The sequence below is a fragment of the Callospermophilus lateralis genome, chromosome 3 (assembly GCF_048772815.1).
Source record: "Callospermophilus lateralis isolate mCalLat2 chromosome 3, mCalLat2.hap1, whole genome shotgun sequence".
Lineage (NCBI taxonomy): Eukaryota > Metazoa > Chordata > Mammalia > Rodentia > Sciuridae > Callospermophilus > Callospermophilus lateralis.
Genome location: NC_135307.1, coordinates 189107221 through 189132165, shown reverse-complemented (window position 1 = coordinate 189132165; position 24945 = coordinate 189107221). Strand labels below are relative to the sequence as shown.

The 24945-nt window shown below is 45.4% G+C and overlaps 1 protein-coding gene across 6 annotated transcripts in view; it reads right to left on the bottom strand.

Moving 5' to 3' along the window:
• Bcas1 (brain enriched myelin associated protein 1) overlaps window positions 1-24945 on the bottom strand; it is an 83561-nt gene that overhangs the window by 36789 nt on the left and 21827 nt on the right. For 5 of the 6 annotated variants that reach the window (XM_076849162.2, XM_076849164.2, XM_076849165.2 and 2 more), the window contains exons 4-5: window positions 7307-7465; window positions 6308-6352 (exon numbers count right to left, since the gene is read on the bottom strand). In XM_076849162.2, coding sequence (XP_076705277.2) covers window positions 6308-6352; window positions 7307-7465 — 204 coding nt within the window. Of the gene's footprint in view, window positions 1-3996; window positions 4132-6307; window positions 6353-7306; window positions 7466-24945 lie in introns of all 6 variants that reach the window. The other variant, XM_076849160.2, reaches the window with a different exon arrangement.

The following is a 24945-nucleotide window of genomic DNA, read 5'->3' as shown; positions in this document are numbered from 1 at the left end:
CTGCATTTTCTAGAGCGGGAACTCGTGATTACGATTCAGCATTAAGAATGCTTCAAATGTGCTTGGGCCCTGGTACTATTTTAGCCCTAAATGGCCATTAAATTCAAGGGGAAGCATCCACCCATCTCCTAAGCAGCTTGTTTTCTTTGTTCAGAAAATATTAGGAAATATCATCTATTCATTGACAAACACATTCCGTGCTTTCCACGAGCCATGGCATATGCTGAGTACCAGGGCTATGCGTCCTCTTGGAGAGAACGATAGTGAATAAATAATTCCACAGGTATAAAATTTCAAGTGGGAAAAGTGCTGGAGGAGTAGGAGGATCGGTGCCGCCAAAGGACAAAACAAAGCACTTCCAAACACTTAAAGCAAGAATTGCAGCCACATGTGACAACCAGGAGGGCTTTACTCAGGAAGGGATGGTTGCTTTGGCCTGGAGGTGGCTGGAAATCACAGGGATCTGCCCTAGCCCTTCTGTCAAGTGGACCCTTTTTCTTGGGGGTGATCATCAAGACTGGACATTAACATGGTCTGTGGCCATGCAAAGGTTCCCAGAACATAAGCGGATTCACAGTGTGTCTGTGGTATTAAATTCCACTGGGAGAAGTGTGGTGAGGAGAGCTTGGGTAGAAGCCTTCACGCAGGAGCTGACGATGGGAGGGTGGCTGAGCAACATCTCTACCCCGAGGGGCTTCCCTGGGAGGTGTCCCTCTCCTCCTGCTGGGTGCACCCAGAGACCATGGGCATGACAGTAACATGATAATTCTTTCTTTTTTTTTCTTTTTTGGTACCTAGAATTGAATCCAGGGGCTCTTAATCACTGAGCCACATCCCCAACCCTTTTTAATTTTGATACAGTGTCTTGCTAAATTGTTAGGGCCTCACTAAGGTGCTGAGGTTGGCTTTGAACTTGTCATCCTCCTGCCTCAGCCTCCTAAGCCACTGTGATTACAGGCGTGCAGCACTGTATCCAGTTGGAACGTAATGCCTCTAATGCACTTGTGTGACCGTTGGTTGACTCTGCATCTCCCCTGCTAGACTTTGAGCCCCTTGAGGGAGAGAGGGTCTTGATCTCTATGACACCCTAGCTCCACTTGGGACCAAATCCTGGCACAAAACTGATGTTCACTCACTGACTAACTAAATGAAAGAGGCCAGAGTGAGGTACTCACAGGATGCTGCTGTATCCGGCTTCCTGACTCTAATGTCCATTCATCTTTTCATCCCTGCCCACTCCTTTCCTTACGTCCCAAAGAAGTTCCTCAAATGGTGTCCATCCAAATGTTCATTAGCCAAATTAATAGTCTTTGTTTGCATTATGGGAGAGGCTACAAAAACTCTAACCATGTTTTCAGAGGCAATCTCATGAATGGGGTTACCAGATTTAAAATGAAAATGGAAATACAGAATGCCCCATTAACTTTGAATTTCAGATCAGCAAAGAAAAAAATTTCTAGCTTCAATATGTTCCCAATATCTTGCTGAGCATATTTAAATTTATATAAAATGATTTCTTTTTTTTAAATCTGAAATTTGAATTTAATGGGACACTGTATCTTATCTGGTGACTGTACCCAGGAAACTCTCATGGATCAGATAGGAATGTTACACATAAGTGGCCTTACCTTCTGAGTAGGTTTTCATGTCATTCACACATGGAGTGGGGGAGAGAGGAGGTGTTAGGAAGGAAAATGGAGACTTTACAAAGACCAATGAGCGAGTGGCAGAGCTGACATCACCTGAGCCTCACTGAGGCGTCCCTGAGAAAGCCCAGGAGAGGGCCAGCGTTTCAGGCAGCACAAGAACATTTTAAAGCACACCTGCCTCGCATGCTTGGAGGACACAAGACGAAGTGTCACTCCGAGGCTTCCTGTGCGACAAAGGCAAAAACAAAGACTCCGATTCAGCATAGGAAAGCTGGTGCTTCACTTTATTTTGGTTTAAAAGGAAAACCTTTGGTTTATGAATTCCAGCTTCCCCATTTTTTTTTTTAACCTAGAAAATTCTTTTTTTTTTTTTTAGGAAGGAAAATTGCCCTGGAGAAATGAACACAGAAGTCAACCAGATTTCTCACAGCAAAACTGGAAGGTAGCGCTTTCTCCTCTGATGCTTGGATTCCTCTTTTCTGCCTTAGGTCACCATCCCATAGAACCCCACGGTACCGCTCCTCTTCTAGTCATGCAATGGGAGTCATGGATAGGACCCGGCTGGTCATTTAAATAACACCGTTTTCTGTGTACAACTGGATAATCAAAAGATGTAAAGAAATAATCTGTCCTAGATAGAGGTAATCGCCGAACTGCTGCATAAATGAGATCTCAGAACATTTGGGAATAGTCCCCTTACTTTATTTCACATTTACATAAAGAACACACTGGAGGTAGCTCCAGGAGAGACCTTGAAGTCTGCATGTCTGTATTATGGGATCCATATAAAGGATGTCCTCTACATTTTCCCCAGGGTCCTGAATCCTGTCCTCCCCACTGTACCTCGGGGGCAGGATGCAAGGCCAACGACTTCAGGGAACCCTAGAAATAACAACATTGAACTTGGACAGTCCACATATGGATAGACAGAGATCTGCACAGAGTGAAGGCAAACGCAGTGCAGATCTGGCGAGGAGACACACACTTCCTAAGCTTTCCACGAGAGTGCCACACGGGAGCTAAACCAGGGTCCGTGGCATGAAGCCCAGGATGTGTTTCACTGGCCGTTACTACGCTCTCACATGCCCAAGTGGCCCCACCACCCTAATGTTCCCTCCCTCGTTGCAGTATCTATCGCTCCCTCTCTTTCTTTCTTTACTGAACAAAATAAGCCTGTCTGGAGACTGAAGGGTGGTTTCATAATGTGTTGCTTATGCAAATATAGATTCAGCTACAAGAACTTTCTGTGGGGCTTTTATTTGCATACACAATCCTGGGACTATCATATCCAGCTGGGGAAGTTTTTAAATAAGTTCATTCAACTTGGTGGAGAATGGTTGATATTTTAAAGAAATTTCCAAGCTTGAGGACCTAATTCAGAGATCTTTTTAATTGATGGTTTCAGGCACACACTAGCATATTCTTGGACATTAGAAAAGTAACATCTCCAAAACTGGCTTCATATTATCCTGATTCCATCCACTACCACACACATGGAGAAATAACTCGCTCTGCCTTCATTCATTGCTTTTGTTTTTTCTTGCTTAGGCTTTTATGTGAATTCAGTGTAAACTTTGTTAATACTGGAAATGGATGGAACAGACACACAAAGGTAAAATTGTTATCTTGAGGTTAGAAGAGTGTTTCCCAAAATGCAGGCAGCCTACCACCGCAGGGCCAGAGGTGACATCAGGTTGCTTGGAAATACGATATTCAATAGCATTCAAACAGTGAAAATACTTTTCCAACTCTCATATCATCTAATAATAGTCCAGGGAAAGACAGGCTCAGCTTGCTACTGGTGTGGCCTTAATATTCTACGCTACTGGCCAGTGGCTTTCTAGTAAAGCTAGCAAGGGCACTGTGCTAGAGCTTCATGCAAACGAGGTAGCATGAAGTCCGGATCCTTTAATGAACCTTATTAAAGGTTACCCTCCTCTTAGGAGAAGATTCTGGTTCTCATGTATAATGGAAGTCAAAGTTCTTTTTAAGATACATTTCATTGGACATGGTCAATTTCTATATAAAAATTTCAAGTGATTAATGTGACCTCCAACAAAAGTGGCCAGCACGGTTTGCATGTGACTGGCGTTTGGGAAACACTGGGTGAGAGTAACTGCAGAACCCTGGTCCACTCTCAGAAAACCCCCCACCTGCGGTGTTGAGAGCTATGGCAACTTGAAACCATTCACTGATGTTGAGTCACATCATTTCCAATCTCCCTTTAATGATCTCAGCCACAGGACACTCTGTCTTCACTAAGGCATAGGTGGCGGGCACAGGGCCCATGTGCCTGGCACGGTGAGGACCAGGGTTCTTCTTTCTGCTAGTTTAACGGGATACAGACCTTATGTCTAAGCAATTTCCTAAAGGCGAGGCCCAGCCGGGGGCTCTCCAGGTGCTTCTTCTTGCTGCCCTTCGCCTGGGTCTCAGATGTCTTCTGACCCACTTGCCCATCGCAGACGCTTTCTGCTTTGGAAGCCTTGTGGGCAACAGCAGTCGCAGCTTAGAATCTTGCTTTTAAACAAAATCTAGTTTTCTGTTGTTTTGAGGTGCATGAATACACTGTGACAGTTAGCTGCTGGCATGTTACTGCCATCTCCCACCCATACGACACGAGAATGTTATCTTTTTAAGATGCTTTGGTAAAGAGCATATTCACAGACAATTTCAGGCACACATTGCTTTTCAACAGAGTGACCCATTTAAATGACCCAGATTAACACATCTCAAAAAAACCCTACAACCAAAACTAAACTACCCGCTCTCCACCCCGTCCATATTTGCTAAAGACAGTAGTAGGGTAATTAGACTGTAAACTATCAAATGAAAAGTAAATAATTAAAAAAGATAACATAGTCTATTTAATAGTGTTAAGTATCTAAATGCTACTGTCACGTGGGAAGGACTAAAATAGTCCTGCTGAAGCCACTGGACATGTTTGACTCCAGCTGCAAGCAGTGTGAGAGATTCTGTGAGTACGTAGTGTGCTGAGAATCACCCGGAACCAAATGGGACAAGGTCACACACCTTTCAAAGGCACAAATTCAAGAACTAGAGTAGAAAAAGATGTCCAAAGGGCAAGGTATGAGAACAGGGTTTTAGGAAAGAGGTCTAATTGTGGGTGTCACGGACAACCTAGATGAAAGGCCCTCATCTGAGACCCAGGTGAGCAGCAGGGACCCACAGCCTTCCGGGCAAGACCATGAGATCTGATCAGCCAGGCATGTTTGGTTGGGAGCACATCTGGGTCACGGAAGGGTCTTGGTACATGAGCAGCTGAAGAGAATGAGTGTCCCAGGTCACTTGGGGAGCCACACAACACACCCACATTCCCCATTGTTTATGGCCACTGTTCTGACTATGTCACTTCAAACAAAGCAAAACACAGAACCAAAAGAGAAACAATTGACCCAATCTTTCATTGAACTTGACCCTAGCTGCCTTGTAGGAAATGAGTAATTTTAAGGAAAATGCAAGTCGATGCCTTGGAAATCTACTTTTCAATGGGATAAGGAGGAACTCAATGAGTATAAATCAAAGGTAATCACGCCGTCCAACCTGGCTTGGATGTGACATGGAAGCAGGGGTCACCAACATTTGAATAGAGCTCTGCCCTATCACACCCTCTCTCAGACCCCGGGGGCTGGGAGAAAGTTTTACTGTCCCAGTTTTACAGATGTGGAGACTTGATCCAGACAGGTCAGGATCACACCAGTATCTAGTTGCGAAACCTGAGCTCTAAGAGGTCTTCTGAGGCCAGACCTCGCACGCCTTGTCACGGCTTAGCTCCTCGGGATATAAGCAACAGATGTAGCAGGGGGGCTAAGCCATTTATTTCGTCCCAGTATCTTTCAAAGGACACAAGACAGTTATCTGTTACCAAGTTAACCTTCCCCCGAGGTTCCTCATGAAATTTAAACCATGTGCTCCACCAGAGGTGACCTGTCCTGTCAAGTGCAATGGGAAAACACCTCCAAGAAAATAGTGGCTCAAGTCACATTTATTTTGAGGAGAACTGGTTGAATTTCTAGAGAGACAGTGGAAACTCCAGCCTCCCCACTCCTACCTACATGGCTTTCCACTTGGCCTATGTCCCGTGGCTAGTATATTATTTCAAAATGGTCTTTGCAGTAGAGATTTATTTTTTTTTTGAAACAAAGAACACATTTTCTTTTTCTTTCTTTTTTTTTTTTTCACAAAAAACAAAACTCTGCATCTTTCTCCTACTTTAATGGGGTCTTTTTAAACTATATTCCCTGGGTCTCTATACATAACAAAAAAGACTAAGATGATGGTATAATTTTTAGTATTCGGCTCTTATTCTACATAAGAAATCAGTTATTCCCGCCATTATGTACAACTCTAATGCACCAATAGAAATGTGGAGGAAGAAAGAAATTGGTTATTGTGATATTATTTAACCAAAATTGGAATATGATTTAAGTTACTCACTACATTTTCATTATAATACCATTAACCTAAATGATATATTTAAAAGACAATCCAACAGCACTAAGTTGCTAACTATGTATGTCCATATATGTGTCTGTACATATATATAACATATAAAGGACACGCACATCATACAGAAAACAAATAAGCAGACTCCCTCTAAATCCAATTCTGTGCACAAACCCATACTTCAAAGGACCTACCGTATCTTCTGGATCTTTTTTTGTTTCAGCTTTGTTAGGTGACACCTTAAAAGTTTGAGAAAATCAAATGTTAGAAATCATAGCTCTTTAGAGTGATTTTTATTTCATAATTACATCACTGTTTATAGAGTGGTCCAGTTTACCACATTGGCAAAGCAAGAAATAAGAAGCACTTTTAGTTCAGTAGAAACCCAAGGACCTCTGGGTAATAAAAAACCTCACCAAATTATTATTTAATAATGAAATGCATCAGATTATTTTCATTTACCACAAGTTTGACCACTATCAAAATTGTCTCCTGGAAGGCCCAGTTCCCACAGACTCCACTATTATTCCACTAGCAGGGCAACCCTGTGGTGCTAGGGGCACATTCTGTTGACTTTTTCTTTCATTTTATCTTTTGAAGCTAGTCTTGATATCTGCAGATAGCCCAAACACTTTTGTGGCTGTTCTTTTTTTTTTGTATGCATCAAGCCATTCAGCTCTTCTTTGAGTGTCTGGCATATGGCAAGCTAGAGGGTTTTGCCCTGGGGTGGTCAGAAATGAGCAAGCAAAGCAAAGACATGGTCCGTGTCCCCATCTAATGAAATCGGGAAAGGTAGATATCACAAGATGGACAGCAATTTCTGCAGTGTTTTACTTGCCATTTGAGTGAGAAAATTACTTTAATAGGCCAACAGCTCAAGGCAGTATTTTCCGATATTGTTTATGATCAATGACCATAAGACATTCAATTGCAATAGGATTCTATTTCAGGACAGCTCATGTCACGTGGTCTGGGTACCTAGTGTCCATGTCATGGCTCCCAACTCCAAGGGCTCTCTCCCTGGAAGCCTGATGAACACGTTCCCACAGGAGGCACTTTCTCCCGGTTGTCTCATGTTCCAGCTGTGCCAGGATGGTCATCCATTCAGGACAGCAGCATTCAAAGATGCATTGTTCTTACAAGTAGCACAACTTTTGGGCAATAGAAATGGGGAAAGAAAGGAAACTACTCACCAGAGTTTTGAAGAAACTCATGATGGAATTGTTACTCTCTGTTGTATTTGTTGCCTGGGGGTCGTCCTTTGCAATCTCCAGTCCTTCTGGGTCCCCAGGGACAGAGCAATTCAAAGTTTCAACCTCTTGTCCTTCTGTTTCCTTGCTATCAGCTAGGTCCTAGGAGAAAACAGAGTTTTCACAGCTGTGACTTGTTGAATGTGGACTCTCAAAGCAATTCCTTTTCTCCCTTACCCCCAATTCCAGCCATACTTCTTCTGCCCACGGGCATACAGAACAATCAGGAGCTTATGAGAGTCTCTCTTCCTTCCCTTCCCCCTCTTCCCAACATATTCAGCATTTGCAGTTGGTTGGAGGGACACTGCTTGGTGCCAGAGGGTAATAAACACAGCAGTGTATAGTGCATTCCAACAAAAACCTTTTACTCCCAGTTCTGCAAAGAGACTGTGTAAGATGCTAATGTTTTCCACCTTCCCGGTCACCTTGACTAATGATTTGTACATCAGCCCCAGAGATGGCTCTGTCTGACTTCCCACAACCTTTGCAGTAATGAATCATATCAACCAAAGGAAAGAAAAAAACAACCAACCCTAGTATTTCAAAATAACTGTTCTGCTTTGCAGATCTGGGAGTTTATCGGTGCCAGGGATGTGACATGCAAATAAATTCTCTCCTCTGACTTGCTAGGGAGGTAGGATGCATTCTGAACCTGACTTCCTTGGCCCTTTGCACCTCCCCAACCCTGGGCAGGACCCTGTCATCTCTCTGCCTTATGATTGCCAAGGCCCCCAGCCCTGTCTGCTTGCGCTCTGAGTGGCCTCAATCCATTCCACACATCCCAGGCCCCATCCTCCAGTCCTTCCCTGCTCCAGTGGCCTCCCCTGGCCTGGGAGTTGGCCCATACTCTGACACAGCCTCTCGGACATCTTAAGGTACGGCGCACACCAGAGCCCACCCCCCTCACTAGCTGCTGCTTTTCCCTCCCCATTTATTTTGAATGAATTCTCTTGGAGTTTCTCAAACATACTTGTCATGGTTAAGTTGAATTGTCAACTTGATTGGATTAAGAGATGCTGAAGATTAAAAGGCTTCTGGGCGTGTCGATGGGGGTGTGTCTAGGAATGATTGGCCTGTGGGATAGCAAACTGAAGTGGAGATCCTCCCTAAGTGTGGGCAGCACTGTCCAATAGGAAGGTGGCTTGGATGGAGAAAAAAGTTGGAAGAACAAGGAAGCAGCAGCAGGTGCAAGCTCAGTTTTTCTTGAACATGTTCTTGATTGCTCCTGTCATCACTTGAGGACATCAGACTTGCTCCTTCACTCTTCCAAAGCGGACTCTGCCAGGGATTTTCTAGAAGTCTTCAGTCTAGGACTAAGATAGCACTGTTGATTCTTCTTGTCTGAGACTTTAGCCTCTTGGACTGCACCGCTACTGGTTCCTCCCTGTCTCCGGCCTGCAGATGGCCATTGTGGACTCTCCAGCTTCTGGAATGTAGGCCAATCTAATAATTTTTTTTAAATAATCATACTTCCTGTTAATTCTGTTCCTCTAGAGAACCCTAACACAATACTACAAGCAATTTCCAACTTCACGGCTCTTTGTCTGGAACATTCTGTCCCTCTGAGTGCCTGTCAGTAATTCACGTTCATCCTTCAAGTCTTAAGTTTGTCTCCTTTCTGGGAGTCCACTCCTAAATAGCCATCTTAAGCTCTCCTTTGCTCACTGTCTTCTGCCTTCTCCACCTTTGCTGTTGGCATCATTGCTTACAAGATCAGCACCGCCCCATCCACCATATCATGCCAAAAGGGAGGTGCAACAGAGACAGGGATTTCTCAGGTATTGAAGGCAGCAGGGCCCAGAGAAGTCATTTTATTAATATGTACTATTTGACTTCTGAATAATCAAATGGAAGAAATGGAAATTTTGCATAAATGACGGGGGCTCTCAGTATCAACTTGCTTGTGTAATAACAGAGCAGAGGCTATTGCATCCTTTCTTTCTTGCTTCTTCTTCTTTTTTTTTTTTTTTTGTGGTGCTGGGGATTGAACCCATGGCCTTGTGCAGGTGAGGCAAGCACTCTACCAACTGAGCTATAGCCCCAGCCCCCATCGCCTCCTTCCTGTGCGCCTCCTGTGGTTTTCATTCCCTGGTTTGGTTGCACGGTAGCCTTATTGCTGGGCATTTTCAGGATTCACAGTTTCACATCTGGGGTATCAGAGGCCGCTACTATCGGCATCTTTCACTTTCAGTTTTAATCCCTCCTGTGTATCTTTTCTTTGAACAAATGGCCCAAAGTGAAATTTCTGCGTCCAGAGACATGCAAATTTTATAACTCGATAAATACTCTTGCAAAAAATATCGTAAGATTTCACTAGGAAGATTTCCTACTGGTGTGTGTCTGCATCTGATTATCTGTCTGGTGCACTAGTAGGGGTGGCAGTGATACCTCAAAGATGTCCAGGGCAGGCGGGGCCTCCCTGGGGGCTGTGGTCATGCAGTGGAACTTGGTCAGCAGGTGGGTGGAATGAGGGAGGCCAACTCCACTCTTAGCTGGCCTGAGCATCCTCTCCCTTCCACCCCTGTGCAGTCCTATCCTTCATCCCAAGGCCTTGAGCTTCTGGCCTCCCCAAGCCATGCCCCGCCCCCATTGCTGCTGGTTCCCTAATTTCAAGGAGAATGGAAGGGAAGCCCTTTGTTTCTGCGTGGGGACTTCTAACAGTGCTCAGTGGGTGAGGTGAAAAGCCCATGGAAGACCTGGCATCTCTGTCTATGTTGACTACTTCCTCCAACGGTGGAGAGCACAGTGGGGCAGCTCTGCCCAGTATCCCAGTGTTGTACTTCCTGGAAGATTCTGGAAACTCCATGTAAGATGATAGGGTTGACTACCCAACAGCAAAAACAATTAAATTCAAAGCGATTTCAAATTACGAAGCACTGCATGTGTCCTCTAGTTTCTGAGCTAATATGATTCAAATATGATTATCTAATCTTAATATATTATTATATATCATAGAATAACATGTACTGTCAAATATTTTGCATTCACAACATCCACTGTACAAAATGCAAGCCACGGTACAAAAAATGCATTAAACATAAGCTATTTAACCTTTACAACAATTTTCTGAGATAAATGTTACAATTTACAGTTTTTCCAACAACGACGTGAAGCTCAGAGAGGTTCGACAACTTGTCTGAGAGGAGAATGTGAGAATTCTGACTCAGGACTGCTGGAACTGGACATCTGAAATATTACCATCCATCTTCCCCTGCATGTCAACGTAGCAAAATTTAAGTAGCAAAGCAGTCATCTTCAATGTTATGCTGGAAAGCTGAGATCCTCATGAAGAGTGTATATAAGTATATACTAAATCCATAAATTCTCAGAAGATCTTTCAAAGCTTAAGTCTCCCAAGAAGTACAGCACTTAGAATTGCGTACACCCCATTGCCTGTATTTCTTGAACAGTGCTTACTTCTTTATGAAGCATTGCAGAGTCTCAATTATCAGGTGCCTTCTGGAATCTGCTACGTCCTTTAATCTCTGCAGAGACTGTGAAGAGCATTTCACAGATGAGGAAACTGGGGCCCAAAGAGGTCCAAGGCCACACTCCTAGCAGGTACAATTGGTGACTATGGTCCTGCCTGTCCAGCACTCTTTACCCCTTGTGACTACAGGACCCTGCTCATCCCTAGGGAGTGGTCCCCATTCATTCCCATCCACACCTTTGCTGGCCTATGTTCTTCCTTGGTCACTCTACTGAGATGGCCTCAGCCTTCTTGCAGCTCTTCAAACACTACAAACAGGCTCCTGCCTCAGTGCCTTTGCATCTGAGTTTCCGCCTGCCCTGCATCTGAGCACTCCACCTCACGTCCTTCAAGTCCTTCCCAAATGTCACGTTTTTCTTGAGGACTCTCCTCACCTTCTACCTTAAATAGCCACAGCTCCTTCCCAGATGCTCTGTTGGTGCTCACTGTCTTATTTTTCTTCTCCTGGCAAAGTTCACTTCTAATGGGTCACTGGTTCCCCTCCTCCAGGGGACATGTGGCAGTGTTGGAGATGTTGGTTGTCACAGCTGGAAGGTGCAGCGGCTGTACTGTATAAAATATTCACCTGCTTATTTTGGTTTTGGGTTTTTTTTTTTTTTTCCAGAGTAGAAAAACAGATGAAGGTGGGAGTTTTGTCCTTTTCTCCCCTGTATTTCTCCTGTACCTGGCAGATGCTCAGTAATTAGAAATGGACGAATGATGCTAATGAAACTAGCAACCGTCAGCTTTTACCATTCCATTCAGATATCCTGTCTTCTCCTTTCCCCTCTCCTTTAGGGACTCCAAGTGCGCATATTCTCGTCTCCGTGGAGTCACTGTCCAGCTCATTGATCTCTTTCCTCTTGGAATTTTTCTCCCCTGTTTGCTTGTGGACAGTGCCCACAGCCGCGTCTCCAACTCCTCTAATCTGCGTTCTCCCCTCTGCTGTGAGTCTCATCTGTGGATTTGCACTCCACACTCTGTAGCTTTCATCTCTAGAAGTCTGATTTTGATTTTTAAAATATATCTTCTGTGTCTCTACTCAACGTTTTTAAACACATAGAACTCATTTCTCCTTTTCTTCCAGTTCTAACACCTGAGCAGTTCTTGGTGGGTTTCCGCTGACTTTTTCTCACCTCACAAGACATTTTCCTGCTTCCCTGATGTTTTTTGGCGGGTTCCAGACAATGAGCATCTCCCCTGACCAGGCTCTGAATACTGTTGTTATTTCTATAAACATCTTGGGCTTTGTGCTAGATATAATTAAAAATACTTGAAAAGAGCTGATTCTTTCAGTCCTTGCCTTTCAGATCTGTCAGGCAGGACCAACGCCCCACGGGGTGTGGAGAGGGCATTTCCCGGAGGAGGATGGCTTACCCGGAGGACTCTGAATCGGGTCTCGTAAGGAACGTGGCTCCCTGGCCTGGCCCTGCACAAGAGTGGAGAGAGGACTTCCACTTGGGGCTTTTGCACCTGTGTTAGCTTCCTCCTGTGAGCGTCATCCCAGGCGCTACCAAGAGCTTGGTCTCAGGGGCTGGGCGCCTCTGGCAGTGAGAAGGGGTGGTCATGGCACACGTCTGGTTCCCCGTTTCCCAGAGATCACTGATGCCTGGGGCTTGATATCCAGTGTCTTGGAAGCTGTCGTTGGATTCAGGTTTCATCTGTTTCAGGCAGGAGGGTGAGGCCAGTTCCTGTCACTCCACCTTGGCCGATAGCTTCTGCTCTGCTGTTGTTCATAGTGACCCAGCTACTGACATTATTTATAAACGGATGAATGAAAACTGTCAATGATCAGTGCTTTGCTTTTTTCCCCAGGGACTGGGGTTGATCAAGTCATTTTGGAAATGAGAGTGCCACCCCGCTACCCCTCAGCATGTTACCCCCGCATGTTCTGGTCATTTCCCTCTCATCAGGACCCAGCATGCTGAGCCACAGTCACCCATTTGTCAGCACTCCCGGCTGGACTGGGAGCTCTCTGAGGACAGGTGCCATGTCTGAGCTCTTCACAGCAGGACCAAGAAGTTCACAGAAGCACCAGGACCCGGGTGGACTCATCACCTGGCCCCACTTCCTGCAAGTTAAGAGACCTCATGCAGCCAGAGTCTCAGCCTCTCTGGGACACAGTCTCCTTATCTCACATGGGACTGATAATAAATCCTACTTCATTTAATTTGTTCTGAGTTTTCATGAGAAATAATGCATGTAAACTCCTTCCCACAATGCTTAGCCTAGAAGTATTGGATAAAAGCTAAAATGTCAACATGAGAACGCCATGTAATTTGTAAAGTTCCTGACACAAAATCCCTGTGGCTGGAGGCAAGGCGTTCCCTAGCCTTCCAACACCATGCTTCTCCACCAGCTTCCCTGGCTCCCCACACCTGGGCCCTGGGAGCGCATCCATCCTTCAGCCATGGCTCCGGCTCCCTCCCACTGAAGCCCTGAGGGTAGAGCTGCCCATAGCAATCTGTCTCCCTTCTGAGTTGCCATCCACTGTCCCCCTCTGCGCCCATGTGGCACTCAGCTACCTACTAGACCAGCCTGTTGCCATCCACTGTCCCCCTCTGCGTTAAAAGAGGGCTTCAGAGGGATGGTACATAAAGCCACATTTATTTCTGTGAATATTTTTAAGATGATCATGGTGTGTCTATTTTAGGACACAGCTCCGAGATGTGTCCTAAATGGAGATGGACTTATTACTTCTTGTGAAATGCCTCATAAAGAGTTGGAGCTTCGTAAACTATAAGCAAATATAAACTACGGCCTTGACCGTCTCATTAAGTTTTCTGGTTAATTCCACGTAAGAAGCTTTTTTGCTTTCGGGGAGAGGTGCTTTTACAAAACAGGTTCTAATAGGAGTTAGACTTTTTATAATTACAAGCCATAATTAGGACCCAACTTGTTGGACGGTTGATCAGAAGGATGTTGAAACTTCTGTCAAGGGTTGTTGAGGGCCGGTGGGCCTCGTTTTATTTTGGTGGTACATGTACACATGAGGTTACTCTTCAAATGCATGTTATGGACTGAAAGTTTGTGTCGCTTCAAACTTTGCATGTTGAAATCCTAACCCCCACTGTGATGGCATTAAGAGGTGGGGTTTCTGGAGGATGATCCATATTAAGAAGTGGAGCCCTCATGAATAAGATTAGGGTCCTTAGGGTCCTTACACCCCAGAGACCTCTCTACTTCTCTTTCTGCCTCTCAAGGATATGAGGAGAGTTCGGCAGGCAATCTGCGAGCTGAGGGAGGGCCTCACCAGAGACTGACCAAGCTGCACCCTGCTCTCAGACCTCCAGCCTGCGGGGTGGCAGAAATCCGTTTCTATTACTCATGAGGTATGGTACTTTGATGGCAGCCTACACTAAGACAATGGGCATGAGAAAAATATTTGTAGCCTTAAACCTCTGGTAGTGTGAATGTGTTTGCTTAAGTCAAGCTGAGTTAAGGTTAAGTTTTAAATAAAAATATCATGTATAATTAAACAGGTGTTTTGAAAATGAGCCATTATGAAAAGTGGGACAAGAAATAAATCTGGACTGAGAAGCTCCCCACTGGGCCTAATTAGGGTGTCTCTTGGGAGCGACGCCTCATTTCCACCCATTCCTTTGTGCATCCTCATTCATCACCCGTGTGGGACACTGACCCTGTATGAGCTTTGCAGAGACCACATAGCCTCAGCAGGGCCCTGCGTCCAGCTGGCTCAGATTCGACTTCCAGTTCCTCCATTCAGACCCGTGCGCCCCTAGCAAGTGTCCTGACACGTGTCTCCTTTGCTCATTTGTAAAAGTGGGGAAATGAGTAGCACCTGACTGTCAAGGGTGCTGGTCTCATAAATGGGATAATCCACATCAAGGGCTTAGAATAATGGGTGGCATACAGTAGGCACTCTGTAGATGTTAGCTATTATGACTTTTTAATCACCAGCACTGTTTGGATCCCTGAGAGATTTATAGAGATGAGTCTGACGTTCTTCCCTTTTAGGTGCCTACAGTTCCTCCTCTTTATTAGCCTTCCTCCCATCTCTTCGACCCTGTACCTACAAGCCAGGCCCCTGGGGGTGGGAAGTCCACCTGTGAATTTATCTCCCAATTCTATTCTTGGCCAAGAATAAAAGTCTCCCTCATTGCCTAATCGCTGCTCTGTTTTGCTCTTGGTTCCAAGAGGGAAAAAGGATCCAGGCTTTGGAGTCAACCACGGGGACCATGTCAGTGTGCACCAAGTCTGGGAATGACTGAACCAGATGACGGACGAGGAAAGTTTGAAGACAGCACCCTCCTGGGCCTTGGAGCCCAGGGCAGTGTGGTCGTGCGGGGGTGGGGGGTGGGGGGTGGCGGTGTGCGGTGCAGATGGGGTGGAGAGAGGGGCGTGAGGCAAAGGTGGGAAATACAGGCAGGCATGGCTTGGAGGTCTGGGGGGCTTCAGGGCAGGTTCTTCAGGGCAGCTGAGCTACGGGGTGTGAAGGCAAGGTGTCTGGAAGGACAACTGGGAGTCGGACTGAGGAAGCGCTGGGTGCCTGCTTGGGGAGAAGTCTGGGCCCAGGAGTGTGTGGCACAGGGTAGTTTGAGTGGGATCACCTGTGCCTCACAGACCCCACGTGGGTGAGCACCACAAAGCAAGGCCCAACAGCTTGGGGAGAGCACGGGCAAGGCAGGAAGATGTGGGCCTCCTCCCTCATCCATCCTCCTAGAGCCCCCAGGCCTGTGGGACAAGAGGGAAAGGGCAAGGACCTCCCGCCATGGGTCAGACCAGGGCTTGGTTCCAGAAGGAACTGGGAGGCATGTCAATATGTATGCAAGGGTGACATTTTGACATAGACGGGGTGGACTTTGGAATCACAGCAAGCGAATCTGTGATGGTACCAGGAAGGAGCAAAGGAGCTGTTTATCCAATATCTGCCCATTTGGTCTAGGCACTGGGATGGGGCTGACACATTCCTGGGCTCAGGAGCTGAAATTCTAGTAAGGGAGGAAACCAAACCAGATTGAAATACAGATAAACCAGTAAGTGCAGCAGCGGCCCAGGTGGGAGGCCTGCTCAGGGAAAACCAAGGCAAAGGGACGGAGAACTTGCTGCAGTGCCAGCAGCTGCTCCGCCTTGGGATTTTCCTGGGTGAGAGTTTTGGGGCCTTTCAAATAGAAATTCTCAGCTTGAACTTGAGCCCTTATTTTGAGGCAGTTTTCCTGGACTTCCAGACTTCCACTGATCGCCTTCTGGTGGAGGGTAGCCACCTTCTCCTGCTCCTCCCACAAGGGACAATAAAAGACGCCAGAAATTATTTAAAAACAAACAGAAGAACTCTGAAAGGTGTGGAGGAGAAGGCTGGCCAGCTGGGGACCTCAGGAGCAGCACAGGGTGAGTCCCTGGGTCCCCTTACGTCTTTATATATCCTGGGCTTGGGGTGGAAGAAGCTGGCAACCTAGAAACACCAATGGGTGCTGGCTCCTCCAAATCCTCTCCCAGACCTGTTCTCTCTAAGTAGAGGACAGGAGTGCTGTAGTAAGAGGAAACACCTAGCACTTAGAGCAATCCCACAGAACAGAGAACCCAGGAGGAGACCCACACAAGTACACCCAACTGATTTTTGACAGCATCATAAAATCAACAAGGAAAGGCTCTTCTCCACAGATGGTGCTAGAGACACCCACGGAGGGAAAGGAAGAACCTCAACCCAGTTCACACCTGTGCAAAAACTAGCTCAAAACGGACCACCGACTTCAATGAACAAGGAAAAATATAAAACTTTAGGAAAAAATAGGTTTTCTGGGATTCTATGGTCAGGCAAAGAGGTTTTAGATATTCTGCTGAAAGTACAACCCTTAAAAAGGGGGGGGGGAATTCATGAGTTGGATTTCATCAAAATCAAGATTCTGTGCTGTGAAATATCCTGTTAAACAAAGGAAAAGACAATCTGGAGGGTGGAAGGGAATATTTGCAAACCATCTCTCTGGCAAGGCACTCGCACATGGAGTACGTAAAGAACTCTTAAAACTCAACAGAGAACAAGAAACAAAAATCCAGTCAGAAAACAGGCAAGTGACAGGAAGAGACGTTTCAGGGCAGGGGATGTATACAGATGGCAAACAAGTGCCTGGGACATGCTTTCCGGCTTCACTAGGGAAATGCAAAATAAAACCAAACCAGAGGTCACTACACTCTTTTAGAATGACTAAAGTAAAGAATAACAGCAATACTGAAGGCTGATAATCATGCAGAGAAACTAGATTACCTGAAGATTGTTGGTAGGAAAGTGAGTGATACAGCCAGGGCAGAAGTGATTTCAACAGTCTCTCTCTCTCTCTCTCTCTCTAAAGCTAACCATGCAACAACAAGAAAGCCAGCAATTGCACTCTGGGCATTTCTCCTAGAAAAATGGAAAGTTATATTCACACAAAACCACTTCTTTAATGTTTATAACAGCTCTGTCTGCAATAGGCCCCACATGGGAACAACCAAATGCGTCTCAGTGGATGAAGTTTATACTAACTGGGCCGTCCTAGCATGGAATACCACTCAGCAATAGAACAGGAAGAAGGGAACAATATCTACTGATGAACTCAATGACCTGCACCAGTCCTGGAGAATTATGCTGACGGAAAAAAAAAAATGCCTCTTGAAGGAGTACGTTCTATTTATATACCTCCATGGAAGAGCGGGACTCTGGGAATGGGGGACATGTGTGCTGGGGGTTGCTGGGGCTCAGGAAGAGGGCGGAGGTTGGAGGGGAGTGGGTGTGTGGACAGCAGGCCTGCAGAAGCCCCTGGTGGTGTGGGCAATGAGTGTCCACCTCAATGAGCTGGTCAGGATGCAGCACCACGGGTCTGCAGGACGTTACCACTGGGCGGCCGTGGACTAAGGGCTCTCTCTGCCCTCCTCACAACGGCATGGGAATCTACAATAATGCTGAGATGACAGAGTTAAAAAGAACCTTCACGGGACAGTGCTGGAGCAGTGACAGCTCCAGGAGTCCGGGTCTGGAGTGGGTAATGATTTAGCATGAGGTGTCAACACGCAAAATTAACCTGCGACCATGTGATGGGCCAGCTACGTTTGAGGAATGTGAAATGAGAGGGGAAAATGTCCAATAAAAATGACCAAACTATCTTTACATTGGGCTCAATGCTAAGCGAGGTAAGAAGGATCCCATTCAGTATTTAGTTTTTTGTTTGTTTTGGGGTACTGGGATTGAACCCAGGAGTGCTTTACCATTGAGCCACAACCTCAGCTCTTCTTATTTTCTATTTAGAGACAGGGTCTCACTGAGTTGCTTACAGGTAAGTTGCTGAGGTTGGCCTAGAACTTTCAATCCTCTGCCTCAGTCTCCTGAAGTTGCTGGGATTACAGGCATCACCACCGTGACTGGCCCATTTAGTTCTTCTTCTTTTTTTCTTTTTTTGGTACCAGGGAATGAACCCACTGAGCCACATCCCCAGCCCTTTTTTTATATTTTATTTAGAGACAGGGACTCATTGAGTTGCTTAGGGCTTTGCTAACCACTGAGGCTGGCTTTGAATTCGAAATCCTCATGCCTCAGCCTCCTGAGCCACTGGGATTATAGGCATGTGCCACTCTGTCTGCCCCATTTAGTTCCTGATGAATGAAAAGAATAACTTCTTGCCTGAGGTTGTAGAGCAGAGCTGGGATGAGAGCCCAGGCTCAGAGGTAAGAAGCTGGTGAGACCTGATCTGTGCTGAGCTCATTTCCCTTCTCTCCGGTACTTATTTGCCCATTATCTTCTTGCCAGGGACTTTCCTACATTAAATTCCTGGCTTCCGTACCTTTTCCCTGCTATATACCTTTCCACGTTGTTACCATGAACCTCGCAATCTATGTTACCCAGAATCACATGGGGATTTAGTAAGCAATAGAGATGGCACCTCGAAGGCTTCAAATGGAAGGACTTCTTAGTAAAAATGTAGGGACAGCAGAGCAGCCATCTGGGGGAAAAAATTAACTTGGTGTCACCAGGACAAAATCCAAACGAATGAACATACTACAAGAAAACATGGGGAGAGTCTTATAATTTTGAATTGAGAAGGTTTTTGTAGCTATGACTCAGAATCTAAAAGTCATAAGAAGAAAGATGGAAAAGTCGAAAAGATCAAATGTTTACACAGAGACGCATTGGGCATTGGGCAGGTGGGGTGAAGAACACCCTGGGGCCGTGGAAAGAGTACGAATTAATTCAGTCCTGATGGAAGGCAGCTTGTCATTGCCTGCCAAATTTTTAAAGAGGATGTGTTCTTCTACCCAGCAGTCCCACTGCTAAGAGTTGATTCTAAACCTAAATTCACATGTGTGAGATATCAGATGTCACAAATGAGGAAGTTCTTTAAGCGCCGATATAGAAAGATTGTTAACTGGAAAACAAAAAAAAAGCATAGACGAGAATGGAGTGCACATTATATTATCATTTGTGTAAAAAGAAGAAATAAGAATTTGTGGTTTATTTCCTTATTTATGCTCAGAGAAATCCTAGAAAGACACATTTAAAAAATATAAACTGATTATCTATTGGAGAAGTGTTCATGGACAAGGATCGTGCTTCCTAACTTCTTGGTTTGATCCAAGTGAATGTCCTACCTACTAAAATTAAAATCAAAACAGAATGTGCATGACTAATTTTAAAAATCTAGGAACATCCAGAAGGCCAAGCTAAACCCAGTTGGAAGGAGGACCTAGCCTTCCTGCTGCCGATCCCAGGCAGCACCTTGACAGTGTTATTTGTCCCCTTGACGGCAAATAATTTGTCTTTGCGACTCTCATCCGGTCCTCAGATAATCCTTCTCAGCAAACCAAACTCACATGAAGCAGAAACGGTCTTAAAGAAACACCTAGAAGCTCCTTTTAAGAAGGCAGGAGTTGTGGTGTTGGTGTGTATTTCTTCTCTAAGAATCTTATGTGTTTTCTTTTTCTTTCTGTTGGTTTCAAAGAGCAGACAGACAGGAACACCGGTTCAGTGATCACAACTTGTCATGCTGAAAGACAAGGCTGCCTTATCATAAGTTGATGGCTCTAATGAAGCCCTGAGGAACGGTGCTGTGCATCGTCCACTGCACCTAGCTAGGTAGGCCGGGCCTTGGCCAGCACCGTGCAAACCCAGGGCAAGGCCGGATCCGGGCTGAAGCTCCTGTCTGGAGCGCTCGGGAGGCACCTCGCTGGATTTCTGCTATGCACCCGCTTCGCTTGGAACCTTCACCCCGAGGAGGGCAATGCCTCGAGCAGACACTAACAGGAGACCCACATGGGAATACGTGTCTGCAAAGCAGAAGTCGGTCCCATCCCACCTTCGCTTCACTCCTTCCCATCGGTTGGAAATTGGAGCCACATGCTGCCTGGGTTGAAAGGAAAGAGGGATCTGTTTCCTCCCTCCCCATCGGATGTCCAGGGTTGAACCTGCCAGGCGTCCAGCGGTCCCTAAGGCTACACTTCACTCCTCCCCAGAGCACTGTCACAGACACAGCAAGAAAAAAATGGCCTGGTCAATTCCCCAAGCTAGAACTCCTCCTCCAGCTTGTCTTTAAAGGAAGGCAGATTAGCAAGCAGGAGGGACACTAGGACCCGAGGCTAAAAGCGTTTGGCGGAATCTGAACATTTCCTAAACAGACTGAAGTTTCTCTCTCTCTCTCTCTCTCTCTCTCTCTCTCTCTCTTTCTTTTTTAATACAAAGCTCTCAGCCACCTAAGGAGCGTCAATAAACGCATACCAACGTAGGAAGTGCTTACTTTTATTTTCCCCACTGTGCCTATCCAAGTCACATCAACTGATAAAAGTGCATCTGCATCTTTCAAACCCATGGCGACAACAGGGACGAAACACAAATGGAGCCACCGTAGGAAATGCCGATTATGAAGGTGGTTCCCCAGCTGCCCATTTGGCACAAAATCTCTATCCGATCGAGTTTCCTCTGGAGATGGCTTCACATCGGCCATAAGCGTACTTTAAGAGTCAGTGTTATTCGTGAACAAGGACTTGCCACGCACAGTCCACACCGATGGCTCTGGGTATTCGTGAGCCAAAAAACAAGCCCCTATTGGAGCCACTGTGACCAGGACCCCCCACCCCACCCCACCTCCACTCCCGCGCAGTTTCTGGAGCTCCGGGATTTTTCGGCCTCACAGCGCCGCCTAGTGGAGGAGGCGGGGAATTACCTAGACTGGAGCATTTTCCTCTGCTTAAGAGGGTTCACTACACTACCCCTTTTACAGAAAAGAGACGATATTGATAAATAAAAAGTGGGAAAGTACATCCCTCATGCCATTATGGAAAAAACAAGTGCTATTAACAGTTTGAAAAGTTTCATTCCACATTCCCCTTAGGTGAAGGCATGGATATAAATCTGGGCAGGCAGGTGGAAGTGGTTTCTACCCCAAAGAGGTCATTCTATTCTGTTCTGTGTGACTGCATCCACGGGTCAACCTCTGCCTCTTGGCCTGCCTTGTTGATGGGGTCGGACGCATGGTGCACCGTAACCCTCAGGAAAGCTCTCCTTGAGGGTCTTTCAGGCTTCTCAACTTTTCTTTTACAAATAATACTGGGGGGTGTTTTAGTTTTTTTGTCTTGTGCATAACATTTTGCTTAACTTTTCAGTCACTTCCTTAGTATAGACTGTCTCCGTGCAGTAGCATTTTTACTTTAAAATTTCGTATTGCTGAAGTATATGGTTGAAATGAGATTCCTAGAATGATCCAGGTATTAACTGGGAAATTATCAGAGACTTTGGGGAAAATTAAAATAAAAACATTCAAGTATAAAACCTAGATTTTCATTGCCTTCTGCGATGTTTTCTAAGAAAGGGATTTAAGCCTAGTACATGAGGTTTAAAAATTTCCATTTACCCATTTTTTCTTCCTCTTTTGGGGGAAGAGAGACATTATATTGTTAATTTTAGCCTCTTACTAACTGAACCAAGACAGGCTGAAGGATCCAGAGAGGCTCTTCATTGTAGATCATATCACTGCTGTTCCCCACTCCGTGGGTATCATTCAGCACCCTGAAACTCATTCCTTAGAGCATTCACTCAACACATGCAAGGCCCTGGGTTCAAACCCTTGTGCCACAAAACAAAACAAAACATCAACCTCATCTCATATCTTCTCAACGGAAGTCCAATACAGGGCTTTTACGTGAACCCACAGCTGTTCTCACACGGACAGGTTCTATCTGTAGGATGATAATAAACCAGATGCTTGCGTGGGCATGGGGGGAGGACAGACAGTTATCTAAGAAAGCAATTTGTACTCCTTATAAACGAGACTTTCCATTTTCACTCTCAGCACCTCCTATTTGAGGGGCAAGTGACTTTTGTCAGCTTGACTTCCATTGGCCTGACTTTCGACGGCTTGAGAAAGTGGGTAGAGGACTTAGCCGTGCAGTGTCCCTCTTGTGCTCTTATTTCGGCAGCAGCCATTACTTGGGGGGATAGTCCCTTGATATGTGAGTCAGCACACGCTTAAACACAGTCCATTTAGGTATAATTTGAAATAGAAAAATACATCCGCTGCCGCCAGGGGTGGGCCGAGAGTGATTCCTAGGATGGGCCACATTGGAGAAAAGGGTTTGTAGAAGATGCCTGTTTTCCAACAGGTGCAGCCTCTACACTGACGACGGCACTGCACCTTTATTAGAGGAAAAATAACCAACATTCAAAAAAGCTAGCTGCCTCAAAATGCAGAAGCTGATACCCCATAGCTAGAACAGGTTTCCCGTCTCTTCACCCAACACTTCCCAGTAGTGAGATAGCAGGTTTGAATGCTGCCTGAAGCCAGCTGCAGATGACCTTAGAATTGTTTGGCATCATGCAAAAGGAGAAAAAATTTACCTGCACTTTTAGGTAATCTCTTTCCTGTCTCTGCCCCACCAAATTTAGCTGACATTCTCCTCTTTTCTCCATGTCCTATTTCAAAACTTTCTTTATTTTACTCACATTCTTTTTCCTACCTTGGAATGGTTTGCTTGTTTCTTTTTCTTTTTTTAATTGTTGATCTTTCCACTAGTGTGAAAGCGTCCATGGTGTACTCTGTTCTACTCATGTTGGAATGTGGAATTCATATTTCTGACACAAAGAAGGCACTCGTGTGTGTTGAGTGACTAAGTGAAAGTACTCCCCCTCCTATTTATTGTTGAACATCTGCTGATTGATGGATGCTCAGGCTGGAATGGCAGACTAGTAAGCAGATGCCCCCTATGCAGCTTCAGCTTGAAGCAAGTGGTATGCGGAAATAGTTTGGGATGGATGTATTTTACTTGACCCTCAACTCTACCACATGTGAGTGCTGTAATGAAAGACCGCTCAGAGGCTGCACTGTTAGGAGGCACTAGGGAGGGGTGGGGACTTGGGCGAGGTGGTGAGTAAATACGCCATTTCAAGAGACGGTCACCCCTCACTTTCCAGCTGGCTCTAAATGCCTGGTTGGTGTTTGCTGGAACGGCTCCTCTGAAGGTCTTGCTCTACTTGTCAGATGGCTCAGAACCTAATTAAGTCTGAAAACACTTGGTGAAGGTGAAACAGATATGCTTGCTGCAGGACTTCTCAGGACCTTTAGAAGGCTGGTATTTGCTGAGTTTTCAGGAGGAAAGCAAATAGTATTTTCTGAAATGTTTTGGTGGTGGAGCCCTATTTCTTGGCCTATCTCATTGGACTGATGTTCGGGGGAATATAGACTTCAGAAAATTTAAAAGATATACGATATTTCAAGTTTCAAGGCATTTCCTCATTTTGAACTTCCAACACAGTGGTTAAGCACGTGGGGCCTGTAACGAATTCCAGCTCTTCCACTTGCTACCCAAATGATCTCCCTCAAGGCATTTCACCTTTCTGTGACTTAGTGAACTCTCCATGAATTAGCTATTATTACAGGCTTTGAAGGAATGAGCTAGACAGGCTAACCCTGGAGGGACAGATGAGTCAATTCACTAGATTTCAATTTGATCAACACCATAACAGGCTAACGATCAAACAACGAGTTCCAATGGGTGACGGCAGTTTATCCCAGGGAAAGCGTGCATACCACACATGCATTTTGAAATCACTTTCTATTTAAAGTTATGTTAGGCAAGACAGATAATATTCCCAACAGCACATCCTAATGGTCTTCAAAAGGTAGTAATTTGAGGTGTAGCATCTTGGCCATTTTCAGGTTCGCCAAAAGAGCACCCCTGCAGCCAGTGTGCACAGCCATCGGGAGTGCCAGCTGCACGAGGGACCATCACACCCTTAGGATCACCATGCGGATATGTGCAAAGGGTCACTGTGATAGAAGAGCATTCTTCAAACTCTAAATTTTTACCATTAGAGGACTGGAAAACAATTTGGTGAGTCAAAACCAGAATTATAAACCCAAACAGACTAAAATAGAAAAATTAGAAAATACTAGCCTTTGTCACATGCTATAAAAATGGAATTACTTTGTGACCTTTAGTTCGTGCATGTGGATGTGTATTAGGTGAAGGATTGGCACCTGCTTCTTACTGTGGGGCCATGGTCAAGTTGGAAGCTAGTCTAGGGAGTGAACTGGAGTCGTTACTGGAGGGGGTGCCTAGCAGCCTCCAGCTGCTCCACACACTAAAGATACAAAGTTGGCACTGAATGTCTACCTTGCATTGTTATAAGGCTCAAAGCAGACAACGGTTGCAAAATGCTTACTGCTGGAGTGAAATCTCTTATCTAATGTTTCCTGGTGCTACCATGGAAAGTCGATATGGAGGTTCCTCAAAAGACTAGGCATGGGACCACCATGTGACCCAGTTATACCACCCCTCGGTACTCATCCTAAGTCACCTTACTACAGTGAGACAGGCACACCCACGTTTACAGCAGCACAATTCACAACAGCCAAACTATGGAACCAGCCTAGGTATCCATCGATAGAAGAATGGATTTAAAAAAATGTGTTACATATCACAATGGAGTTTTATTCAACCATAAAGAAAAATGAAATTCTCACTAAGTTGCTGAGGCCAGTTTGAGGCTGGCCTCAGCAACTTAGTGAGATCCTGCCTCAAAATTAAAAATGAAAAGGGCTGAGGATGTGGCTCAGTGTGAAGCATCCCTGGGTTCAATTCTGGTATTTGAGTATATTTACATGAAATTTTGTCATTTTCCGAAAAATGGATAGAA